This window comes from Balaenoptera musculus, chromosome 3, assembly GCF_009873245.2.
Source record: "Balaenoptera musculus isolate JJ_BM4_2016_0621 chromosome 3, mBalMus1.pri.v3, whole genome shotgun sequence".
NCBI lineage: Eukaryota > Metazoa > Chordata > Mammalia > Artiodactyla > Balaenopteridae > Balaenoptera > Balaenoptera musculus.
The window spans coordinates 25,413,592-25,426,922 of NC_045787.1; the positions used below are offsets into that span (position 1 = coordinate 25,413,592).

Consider the following 13,331-nt stretch of genomic DNA (forward strand, 5'->3'; position numbering starts at 1 on the left):
AAGGCAATCTTACTTCAGCAGGCCAGGGATTTCTTGGCCAACTGACATCTGACGATGCTTCTTTCTCCTGAGAATATACAGAACTAGTCAACTTTTTCACCCCCAAAAGATAATTTATGTAAGTTATACCAAGATATCAGAATAAAGCAGGGATATCTTTTTATCATTGTATTTTGCACCACCATGAGGATTTTTTGCATGCCCGCTATTGTGGTTTTTATCTCTGTTAAGGAAAAGAAGCCCCCTCCTAGTCCCCAAATAAGAAAGGAAAAATTATGGTTGAATGCCATTACTGTTTTCAATCACTTCAGGATTAAAAGCTCAAACACTTACCAGATAATGTGAGACTGGGCAACCCCTCCTCTCCAAGCCTGTTCTTCATTAAATGAAGACAGTAATTGCGGTTTGGGGAGGTCAAAACAAGATATAAAATACTTTACTAGGCACAGAGCATGCATTCAGCAAGTTTCCTTTCTCCCTTCTGTTACAGCATTGTTCCAGACCAGGTTATTCTAAGGAACACTCAGCGGTTCAACATATGAAGAGATCGATTTATTATTGCACAGTAAGTTTTATTATATTAAAACTCACTGCCTGATTCTTGGATCTGAAGGCTTTTAACAAAAGTGGCATAAGCCTGTGGACATACTGCTCCTTCCACACAGAATAATGTCCCTGGAGTCACACCATTCCTGCTTACAGAGAACTGTGAACAGCGGCCTTCTACAGGAAGAAGGAGTTCTAGATAACACCCTCGCCTCCGGATGGTACCACTTGTCCTCTCCTCCGGAGACACAAACGCGTACTGAAGTTGAGGTCACACACAGGTATGGCTGACGGGCACTCTGCTCTGAAACAAACGCTGACACAAGTTTGGGTGAGGCCCTTTCCCCCTTGCCTGAGAATACAGATGCGGCTTAGAAAGCCAAGATTTCCTTAGAAACAACCATTACCTCATTTCTAAAATCTCTGCTGGAGGAAAACAGTAAATCTTCACCTAAAAAGAAATTCCAGGACATGGTATAAGTTTCAAGTATCCATTTTGTGGGAAGAAACTATACATTAATACTTTCTATACTTAATTACCACCAGTAGTTATCATTCTTGGAGGTAAAGGAGGTTATTTTAATGGAGAGAAAAATCTGTCTTTTTTCATGAGTTGAAACAGGAAATTGGCAAACCAATGCCCATGGCCAGCTGCCTATCTTTTGTAAATGAAGTTTTACTGGAATACAGCCTCACCCATTTATTTGTATTGTCTATGGCAACTTTCATTCAGCAGAGTTGAGTAGCTGCAACACCGTATATGGCTCACAAAGCCTAAAATATTTTCTTAAAATATTTACTATCTGGCCCAATAAGAAAAAGTTTGCCAACCCCTGCATAGAAATCTTGCCATACTAAACTACGGCTAAGTAAAACTTCATCAGAAAGAAAACTAAAACCACAATAATTGGAATACAAAAATACAAATGACATGCTTGCTCTGATTCAGGCACTTTCAAGATCATAGTTTATTTATTACTTCAGATAAAAAGATAGTATACATATCAGGGAATCCCTTAAAATTCAACTCTAGAGTTATACACCATCTAGTACTTTTGCATTGAATGTTAACCAAAAAAGTCTCTAAACACCTGAAAGCCCCACTAGTAACATGAACTATGGTAATAAAAAATTTGACATTTAATTTGTTCAATATATAGTATTTACATTATGAAACCAATGGAGATATGATAAACAGTGATAAAGAAATAGTAAAAATAAACTCTAAAAAGCAAAGGTTTATATTCTTACAATGTGCTAATTATCATAATTGTATATAAAAATTAAAACATAGCAGAGCTTTCTGTTACAAAACTCTTAATCATCTGAGTTGTAGTCGTTACTTGCTAACGATTTACATGCAACATCTGCTAGTACTGACATCTGATTTTTTTCCCCCAAGAAAGTGTGAGTAGATATTTATTTAAGAGCAGACATTAATTTACTTGTGGACAGAAAAAGATAAAACTGTACTCAAGATTAGTACTGGTCACAAGCCTCTTCTCTACAGAAATGATAAAAATAATAAGACTGAAAAAAATTCCAGAAAGGAGATGCATATAGGCAAAGAGTACCATGAATGGCACAGCTCAAAAAATCTTGGGACCAATTAGACACACATGTTTTCTCTCTCCTTCAATGATGAGAGGTCTATCTTGCCATCAAATTACAATGACTGTAGCAAGTAAGGGGCACCAGGTGTACAACTAATTAAACCCTGCAAAATACTCAGATGGGCAGTGGTGGCCAGAAGAAGGAACAACTTCTATATAATTCAAACTATATACAGCATAACTGGGATGCAGCTCATCCCAAACTGGCTGTGTGAAACAACTGGACCTTTATGATTTAATAGTTAAAATTATAACAAGTGTAATAATACAATAGATTTACATGGGAAGCAAGATCCAAGGGGCACTTTATATTATTTACTGTGTATTTCAATTTAAAAATAATTTTGCTAAGTATACATCTCAACTGAGGTCTATGTATAAAATGTCCTAATAGATACAGATATTTACCTTTGGTGAGTTAAAGGCCTTTCTGTGACTTCTGTCTGAATTGCAGGCAGAATGCGAGATGTACATGCACATGTGGGAGAAACTCAACCTGAGGTAATCCAAAAGATGTGCGTGTGAGGAGCCTGGAGGCACTCTGACAGTCAAAGCCCACCAGAACCCAAACAGGCAACAGTGAGGATGGCCACGAGGAATGGAATGCCAGTATGGCAGTGAAACTTTTTTCACAACAGAAAGAGGAAGGCCTCTCGTACCAGCAGAATCCTGCATACATACACAAAAGAAAAAGCCACCCACCATTTCATAAAACAAAAGCCAATTATAGTGTGGGAAGTACAAACTGCAGAAAACCAGAAGTCCCTGGAAGAAAAACGACTGGCTCCCGCGAGAGAAAGGGGGACGCTCGGTTCTGCGCAGGGTCACTTGGTGAAGGCGGCCACCACTGCCCACAGCACCTCGCTGGTGCTGGCCTTCAGACACTCCACCTCAGGGTCTAAGTCCAGGAGCTGCCGCACCCGCTTGGTGGCTAAGTCGTACTGCTCGTCCAGGAGGGGCGCGAACGCGTTCTCCAGGACATCCGAGGCGTGGGCCAGGTAGATGAGGGCCAGCAGGCGCTTGTCCATGCGGTGAGGGTCGTTCACCCATTTGTCGAGAACGGCCTCCTGCACCTTCTTGATGAGGCGCTGCTTAATGTTGTTGTTGGTGAGGGGATGTGTCGTCATGTCAAAAAGAAGGAAGTTCTGTTTCTCGGTTGTCAATACGCCCTTTTCTACCAGGTTTTTAGCTAATCGTTCCCGCACGTTTCTTAACTGATAATGCAATTTTAACGGATTCCACGTCTCGCCTAAAAGAAAGATTCCCGAAGTGAGAAATGATAGGTATTATCTGCTAATCTTATTAAATTTTGTACTGTTAAAATGAACAGCAACATTTGACTTTTTTTCCTCCAGAGAAACAGAAGAAAATCCACCTATGTTTTCTTGCCAACTAAACCATGAACCCCTTGATGGCCAGGCCTTCGGCTTCTAGGCACCTGGCACATGATTTTCAGGCACAACAGTTACTCAAGCTGAAAGCAGTCTCCAAACCAGCTCCCCTAATGCGGAAATAAGCCAAATATCAATATTAAATTATGTTTGGCTTCTCTCTAGCTACTGTCAAAAAGCAGCCATTAGCAAAATATGAGATTTCATTTCTGTTAAACACCCATCTGCAACAAAAAGAGAAAAGAATTAAAAAGTTCCCTGATTAATAAGTTATTCCTGAACTGCTACATATACCTGACCTATAAAGCTGGGAAGGCCTGTTTAGGCAATGCTATTCTTTGCTGACAAATAATATAAACCTAATTATAGAAGGACAAAACATTTTCATCATTTTAATCTTGTCATCTATGCGTATTTCCCTTTGAGACATAAATACTTAAAATAAAACCAAGGGACTTCCCTGGCAGTCCAGTGGTTTAAGACTTCACCTTCCAATGCAGGAGGTGTGGGTTGGATCCCTGGTCGGGGAGCCAAGATCCCACATGCCTTGGAGCCAAACAACAACAACAACAACAACAACAAAAAACACACAAAAAAACCCCTCAGAAGCAATACTGTAACAAATTCAATAAAGACTTTAAAAATGGTCCACATCAAAAAAATCTTAAAAAAAAAAAATAATAAAACCAAATATTTTTCACTAAAACAGTTTTTTCTTTATAGGAGACTAGAAGGAAATATATCAAAATATTAATCTTGATTATTTGGGGGATTATATGTGACAAATTTTCTTTTTTGTAATTTTTGTATTTTCCAAATAATCTCCAATGAACATGTAACTAGTTGGGTAATTTGAAAAAAATACTATAGTACCTTTCTAAATTGGGACATGTTAGAGATCAACCACTGGCACTTTTATTATATGCAAAAGCTGAAATTTTATAATATTGAGAAAAACCAAATTGTACTGTCTACTACAGCAGCCATTAACTATATAGGGCTATTAAATTTAAATTAATAAAAAAACTCAGGGAATTCCCTGGCAGTCCAGTGGTTAGGACTCCATGCTTCCACTGCAGGGGGCCCAGGTTCGATCCCTGGTCAGGGAGCTAAGAACCTACAAGCCCTGCAGCACAGCCAAATAAATAAATAAGGAGGGAAAACAACTCAAGTTCCTCAGTTGCCCTAGCCATGTTTCAAGTGCTCAACAGCCAAGTGGGGCTAGAGGTTACTGAGCGGACATCACAGAAATAAAACATTTCCATTGTTGCAATTAGAAATCTGCATAAAATATATGAAACAACTGTTCAGATGCTAGTCAAAAGGCCGCCCAGAGCTGTGACCTTTTGAGACAAACCTCACTGAGCCCTACTACTGCCCAAGCTTGCTACCCAAAGGCACATGCCAGGCAGCAGAGCAGAACAGAAGACCTCAAGTAGAGCACAGAACTCACACTGTGTAAAAAGGCAGAGATCAGAGCTGGGGGAGGCTAAGGCAGCTGGAATATGCAAGGCAGAGTACTGGAGAAGAGGGGATTTGCAGAATAAGAGCTCTAGAAATCTGCGTGGTGTTCGCTTGAGTCTGGCTAAAAACAAAGCCACATGTGTTATGGTGAGAAACTCCACAAAACAAGGTAAAAAAAAAAAAAAAATCAAGGAAGTTGTAACGTGAACAATTTCAAGAGTTCACAGAGGGCTAGGAAAAATATGCATGCCAATTAGCCTGAGTGGAAAGGTCTCACTGAACACCCAGGACATTCAGAAAGGATTCCAGAAGGATCACATCTTAGTAATAGGGCTAAACTAGCCCTTGAGTAAAGGCTACTCCAGACCTGGCCTAACAAAGCTTACAAACAAACTGATCCACAAGTAACTTAACTGCCTAGCAAAACAAATTTCAACAGTCTTTAAAGACAAACAAAATTCAGCACACAACAACATAGCATTCACAATGTCCAGCATCCAATAAAAATTACTAGACTTGTGAAGAAGCAGGAGAATGTGACCCAAAACTAAGGGGAAAAAAAAATCAATAGAAACACTCAAACAGGGACTTCCCTGGTGTCTTCCCAGTGGTTAAGACCCTGCACTTCCATTGCAGGGGGCGCAGGTTCGATCCCTGGGTAGGGAACTAGGATCCCGCATGCCACACAACCAAAAAAAAAAAAGTCAACCAAATCTGACATGACCCAGAAATGACAGAGACAATGGCATTAGCAGACAAGGAGTTTAAAATGGCTATTATAAATATCTAAATAATTTAAAGGAAAACACGAGCACAATGAAGAGAAAACGAGAGCTTTTCTTTTTTAAAGGCTAAATGATCTGGAACTGCCATTTTACATTTTGTTATTCACGCTATAAAACTAGGGACTTGAAAGAAAACTGTCAATTAAATAATGAAGAAATGGTACCATGAATCATTATTAAAGTCATCTTCTACATTTAAAGAAAACATAACCGTGACTTCCCTGACAGTCCAGTGGTTAAGACTCCATGCTTCCACTGCAGGGGGCACGGCTTCAATCCCTTGTCAGGGAACTAAGATCCCACATGCCACGAGGCACAGCCAAAAAAAAAAAAAAAAGATTAAAAGCAAAAAATAAAAATAAAGAAAACAAGAAAAGATAAGCTTTTCAAATAAAAAACCCTGGCAAATCAGCTTCCACAAAAAGAAAAACAATCATTGCATTCAATTTCCTTGATAACTTCAAAAAGTAAAAGAGCTGAAATATATTTGGGGCCCTATTAGATTTTAAAACTTAATAGTATAAAAGAAAAATATAACTCAATAATAAATGAAATTCTACTTACTTTCAATTTCTGGTGTTAAATTAGCCCACACCTACATTTAATGTTAAGAAATCATTAACAAAAACAAAAAACAACGAAAAAAGAGAAATCATTAACAGTTACTTGATGAAGCACTATAGCATAACAGGTTATGAGAGCAAGCTCTGGAGCCAGACTGTTTGGATTTGAATTCCAATTTGGTCATTTCCTAGCAGTGCAACCCTGGGCAAGCCTTCTTACCTCTCTATTCCTCTGTCTTTTCATCTGTAAAGCAATGAAAACAACTCTTTCCAGCTCACAAGGGTTATTATGAGGATTAAGTTACGTTAAAGACATATCAAGTTCTTAGAATAGAGCCTGGTACATGGTAAGCTTGCAATAAACGTTAGCTATTATTATTTATCCATGTGCAGAATCAGCACTTTGGCAGAAAGAGTTTATCCTAGTTATAATGGTCTAAAAAAATCATACTAGGTACTGAGAATGCAGACATTAGTAACACATATTTCTTTTTTTTTAATTTATTTATTTTATTTATTTATTTTTGGCTGCGTTGGGTCTTCGGTGCTGCGCACAGGCTTTCTCTAGTTGCGACGAGCGGGGTCTACTCTTCATTGCGGTGCACAGGCTTCTCACTGCGGTGGCTTCCCTTGTTGCGGAGTGCGGGCTCTAGGCGCGCAGGCTTCAGTAGTTGTGGCACGCAGGCTCAGTAGTTGTGGCTCGCGGGCTCTAGAGCACAGGCTCAGTACTTGTGGTGCATGGGCTTAGTTGCTCCGTGGCATGTGGGATCTTCCCGGACCAGGGCTTGAACCCGTGTCCCCTGCATTGGCAGGCAGATTCCTAACCACTGTGCCACCAGGGAAGTCCTAGTAACACATATTTCTAACTCTAGAAATTTTAAATCAAATGAAGGGAACATTCATAATATAACAACTAACTGTACTTAACTGGCTAGAATAAGATGTAAATAGGGCCATAAAAACAATATGAACCAAGAGCCCAGAGGAATAAGAAATTACTTGAGTTTGATGTTAAGGGCACACATCTTTCAAAGGTTAGTTATAACTTTCATTTTTCAATTGTTGTACCAACCCACTCTCTCCCCAATAAATGCCTGCCGTAACTTTCACCAGACAGTTTGGGTTTTGTTTTGTGCTTTCTAATATCATTGGCACGTGGTAGGCAGCCTAAGGCACCAGGCTAGAATTAGCTAGGTTGTGTTTTCCGACATTCTTAAATTACTTTTGGAAATTCAAACTAATAAACACAAAATAATCAATAGCCAAATTCAAGTAAAAGCCCATAAAAAACTATAGTTCAAATCCAAGGTTAATTAATTAACTATACTCATAATAATAATTTGTCAGTTATCAAAGAAGTACTATTCCCTGGCAACTCACTAGTCAATTAGGAAGTTATTCTATGTCTCAGAAAACATCTTGGCTATCTATTCTCAAATAATTGTTGGGGCGGGAGCGGGGGGGTGTTTAAGATTATTCTAAGAAACTTACAGGTCCATTTCTCTTTATAGACCTAAAAAAAACCAGAAATCCCTCTGATGCTGCTATACAATGATTTTTTTCCTCTCACTGGAAATAAATGGTATTAGCAGTTTATAACTTACTGTCTATTGTATTGAAGTCATGCTAATAAGGCTTATCCACACCTTATCCACAATTAAATCTTACATACTGTACCCAATAGAACAAGAAATGCTTATTACAAAGTTCCTGTGACAAATTCCTCAAATCCAAAATATGCTACCTTAGTTTAATGTTGCTACTAAGAAAGAGAAGAGCCTGAACACAGACCAACCTTCAAATAATGTGTTCCATTTATGACTGGACCTTCTTGTGGGCAATCATTTCTGCCTCGGAGGAAGTAACAAAAAAGGACTCAGACATCATCATCTTTTGATGCAGTTCCCTGGAATAGGGCAAATCTTGTGTGCCCACTCCAACAAAAATGTTATTCAGCTTTCCTCAGATATTTTTTAAAAATGAAAAAATCCCATAAGCAGAAAGCTGAACCAGTATGGGTAATATGTAAATGTTGTTTGATACTATTTTGAACACTCCAAAAAAGGCACGATAAAATAACTGAGTGGTGGGACTTCCCTGGTGGTACAGTGGTTAAGAATCCACCTGCCAATGCAGGGGACACGGGTTCGAGCCCTGGTCCAGGAAGATCCCACATGCCGCAGAGCAACTAAGCCCGTGCGCCACAACTACTAAAGCCCACGTGCCTAGAGCCCGTGCTGCGCATCAAGAGAAGCCACCGCAATGAGAAGCCTGTGCACCACAATGAAGAGTAGCCCCTGCTCACCTCAACTAGAGAAAACCCGTGCGCAGCAACAAAGACCCAATGCAGCCAAATATAAACAAAAATAAATAAATAAATAAATAAATAACTGAGTGGTCAAAGTGTCTTGGCATCCTGACATTTCTGCCTTTTATTTTATTTTTGTCTATTTGGGCTTTTGTTTTTTTAATTTTTTTATTTTGGTTGATTTACACTTCTGTCTTTTATTTTAAAAGAACCAAATTAATCTAAATCCAAAGAATAAAGTTACCCCTGAGATTAGCATACTTAAGACAACAGTATAAACTGGGGTGGGAGGAGGGGAGTTGGTTAAGTGAAGAGAAGATACAATAAAGGTTTAACCTATACTATCTACTAAAAGATTTAGCTGCTTCAATTTAAGCAGAATGTTGAATATCTTTTAAATATACTGTAACAAACCCCCAATGGAGGAATAATGTTCAAAATTCTAGATTAAAATATGTTACTGTGATCCATATTGTCATTCATCCTAAATTACTCACTATGCAAAAAAGACTTTATAAGTTATACAAGCAAATTTTAAATGTATAGAATTTATTTATAGTTCACTCTTTTATAAAGGAAACTGAGAAGTATATATGGAGAGGGAAAGTTCTTCAAAGGTTATTTATATCCCACTGCCCAACAATTATTTCAGTGAAAATGACATACTGGCAGGCACCTAAATAATTTCACTACAAAAAATTTCCATCTGCCTTGACATCATGTTACAAAAAAAAAAGCAGCTTTATTCATAAATTTGGCAATCTAGCGACACCTTGTGACCAAACTGATCAATTACATGTCTTAAGACTTCAGAAAGCAAAAAATACTGTTCCTGAAAACAGAAAGTAGTCTTTAAACTTTTTACTCTTTGCCTCAAATACACATATTTATTAATTTTTTTAATTAACAAGATATATAAGTAATATTTAAATATCAGTAATTTTAACATGTATATATGCACACTGTAAATAACAGTAAGATGAACCCCTGGGTATCCATGCTCCCACCCCAGGTAAAGAAGAAAGCTTCATCAAGACCTTAGATGCTTCCCTTGTGTCTTCTCTGCCTCAGAGGTAACCACCAAACAAACTTAGGTTAATCATTCTTTTTTCTTTACATATAGTCTCACCACTTATGCACGTATCCCTCAACAATACAGTACAATACATAGTTTTGAAAACCTAATAACAAGTACAGACTTAACTGTGTAAGGATAGGTCCACCAATTTTACCACCCCCTCTAATCCCTCTGAACAGGAACACTTCCTTCTTTCTGTCTCATTTTTACCTTTCAAAGGCCCAATCCAAGTTCCACTTCCTCCAACTACTAAAGCTCCCAAGGATTTCTTTTCTCTGGGCTACTGCACTTTCACAGAACCATACTATTAAACTCTAATCTGTTATCAATCTGTTATTAGAAATACACAACTGGGGACTTCCCTAGTGGTCCAGTGGGTAAGACTCTGTGCTCCCAATTGCACGGGGCCCAGGTTTGATCCCTGGTCGGGCAACTAGATCCTGCATGCATGCCGCAACTAAGATCCCACATGCTGCAACTAAAGATCCCGCATTCTGCAACTAAAGATCCAGCGCAGCCTAAATAAATAAATAAATAAATAGAAATATACAACTGTTCTGCAAATGAATTTTAAGATTCTTTTAGTATGGAAGCACTTCTTTTTAAGTTTCATAGTACCTACATCAGTATTGTTGCAATAACTGGTATTTGATACCACTCATTATTTTGAAGCAACTAAAAAATTTTAAATCAACAAACTGACCCACAGAACTGAACACGTAAAAATGGTTAAAATGGTGTTAGGTTGGATACAATTTTTTATTAAAAATCAGCAAGCACTAGCAGTACTTTTAACTGGGTGGGAAGTAGATATTTTCTTAATTTAAAAGAAATGTGCTTTTTTCTCCTTCTTCCACTCCAGATTCCTTTCTTTTACGCTGAAATTACAGGTCATTCCTATTATACATCAGGAACATGCAACCAAAGTGCTATAGGTGATATTTTGGCCATTTAGCCATTCTAAACTTCACAGGATGTTGTTTAAAAAAATTTAAAAACCACTTTCTTAGTATTATTAGCTTCTTGGTTTACACAAATTCCTAACTCAAATGGACACTCTGTTTCACAAAATCTTAATTATATTTAATACTTTTGAGAAAAGCTTATAGACTTCTGCCCTCCTTTCACTCAACCAAGTGAGAACAGCGCACACAGCTCAAGTTGAAAACCACTTTCATTTATCATACACATTGAGTACTGGATAAGCTACATGCATAAAATGTTACATAACAGGTAAAGTTTAAGACACATACAGCCACCTTAAACGGTGAGATTCAACTCTTTGCAAGCCATACTCCCTGTGTACCATGCGTACATAACAAAGGAAATCCAGTGGTCTAAGATATATTATTAACCCAAATCCCAATGTGCCATTAACATATATGATGTAAGATAAAGAGACTGTTGATGGATGAAGCATCTGAAAACACCTCCACGTGCTAAGTGGCACCAAAGTGACATCAAAAACATTGACATTAAGGCAAGACAAACTATATTCCATAAAAAGAACTTTAGCACTCTGACTTACCTGACATACCTCCCAAAAAAAGTAACTACAACTTGAGAAACCCTCCTTTTGGTCAGCTGAGAACCTAATTACAAATTCTAATTTGCACCACGGGAAGTGGTAATGGCCAACAATGGCAGCACAACATGAGCACAACACAAAGACTGCTTAGGCCAGTGAACTCCAGAGAATGTAGAAACGATCCATCAGTTAGAAGGTATTAGCACTTCTATTTTTATCTCAAAAAAATCATATTTGCTAATATTTAACATATGGAGTTAACATCATACCCTCACTGAGTCTTTGTCAGCTGGCCACAGTTTGCTGAATAGGAGGAAGGCTCAACCAAAGAGGGCTGACAATGTTCTGAGCACTGTGACATATAGTCTTGGTATGTGCTGAGTAAGTACCTAGTTTTAACCAAACAAACTTTCATCAAATGGGTAAAGTAATTTTAAAAGATTTCCTACAAAAAAATTATAATTGAAGACAACATCAATATCACAACCACAAAGAAGGAAAAAGGGTCACATTAAAGTTTCTCTTACTCAATGAGGTAAAAAGAAAGTTATCAGCAGATCTACAAGAGGGTGGTCAAAGAAAACCCCTCAAAATTATCAAGACAGACTTGTAAATAAGCTTATGTTCTCTACCAATAAGAAGGAAGAATGAACCCTGCCATAAGTATAAAGTGCCCATTTATTGTCCTACTACCTAAGTTTGGAATATGTGTATTCACATTATAAATAAACAAACATGCAAAACTCAATCTTTTACTGATATAAGAATATCTTCATAATACAACTATTAATTTAGAAACTCTATTTATAAGTGAGAAAAATGACATCATGTTAATTACCAATCTCTGACAACCTCCAAAGGTTTTTAAAACAGTCTAAATAGCAATATATTTGAACAGGAAGTGAAGTGATCATAGATGTATGCAGAAGCTATGTTTTATGTAACAGTAGAGAGGAACAACAAGCTAACTCAGGTCCTATACTCAAGGAGTTTACTATCTAAAGATTAGACAACTACACAAATAACTTTAAAATAATGTAGTCATTAGTGCTATCAAACAAGTAGGTGTTCCTTCCTACAGCTGCACTTCCTGTCTCCTTAAAGTTAGAGGAGGCCATGTGACGTGCTCTGACCAATGAAACCTGAACCACATGTCATTTCTGAGCAGAAATTTAAGAGCCTGGGTGATCTGTTATTCTTTTCTTTCCTTTACAGTAGTGACTGACAGTGCTCCAGATGGTGGCAGCTCCATCTGCCCAGCTGCCAAAATGAGAATGAAGTGGCCCGTGACTGATTTACAGTATGAGTGAGAAATAAACTGTTGTTTTAAGCCACTGAGGTTTTAGGGTTGCTTGTTACCACAGCTTAACCCAGCCTATCCAGAATAAGGTAGCATGAAGTAATTTTGATAAAGAATGACAGGAGCTAAGGAAGCTAAGGAAGTATACAATATCTGATTCACATCTGCTCTGTTTTGTTAAAGGTGATGAAATTTTAAAAACCACTATTTTCCCTATTTAGTGACTGATTAACTTTCAAGATTGCCTAACTAACTTAAACAAGCTTTTGGCTATTTTGTCTAAGTTCCTTTCAAAAGGATTTTAAACTTTTACAAAAATCTTTCAGAGAATTCAGTTTTTACTTTATACACAGAAGCTTACCACTAAGTAATTCAATCCAGTTCTGGACCGTTTCTGGAGGCTGAGTCTCCTTAACGTGCTTTAGAGCTTCATCAAGAAGAACATCCCCTGTTGGAGCATCTGACTTACAAATCACCTAAAACGTAATCAACAAGAATCACATGATCTACTTGATCTTTTTAAACAAAAAACTTAAACAATTATGCAAACATTTCATTATGCTTAAAGCCCCAAGTGTTCATACTGTATCAAAGTTCAGATTTTAAACTAATTCCATACTAAGGAAATCCAATATTTAACCTAACCGGATTAGCCACAATCATGAACGAAAATTTAGCTACCGTGCAATAATTAGGAAAGCAAAATGGTAGAACAGTTTATACTCATCATAATTCCTTTTACTGCTAAACCTTGG

At 37.7% G+C, this 13,331-nt stretch overlaps 1 protein-coding gene across 2 annotated transcripts in view; it reads right to left on the bottom strand.

The window, feature by feature from the left end:
• Positions 1 to 1,490: 1,490 nt before the first annotated feature.
• The window catches only part of GOLPH3 (golgi phosphoprotein 3), a 54,002-nt gene continuing 42,161 nt past the window's right edge, over positions 1,491 to 13,331 (bottom strand). For both annotated transcript variants that reach the window (XM_036846199.1, XM_036846198.1), the window contains 2 exons: positions 12,938 to 13,052; positions 1,491 to 3,408 (listed from right to left, as the gene is read on the bottom strand). In XM_036846199.1, coding sequence (XP_036702094.1) covers positions 2,984 to 3,408; positions 12,938 to 13,052 — 540 coding nt within the window. In that variant the 3' untranslated portion in view covers positions 1,491 to 2,983. The remainder of the gene's footprint in view (positions 3,409 to 12,937; positions 13,053 to 13,331) is intronic.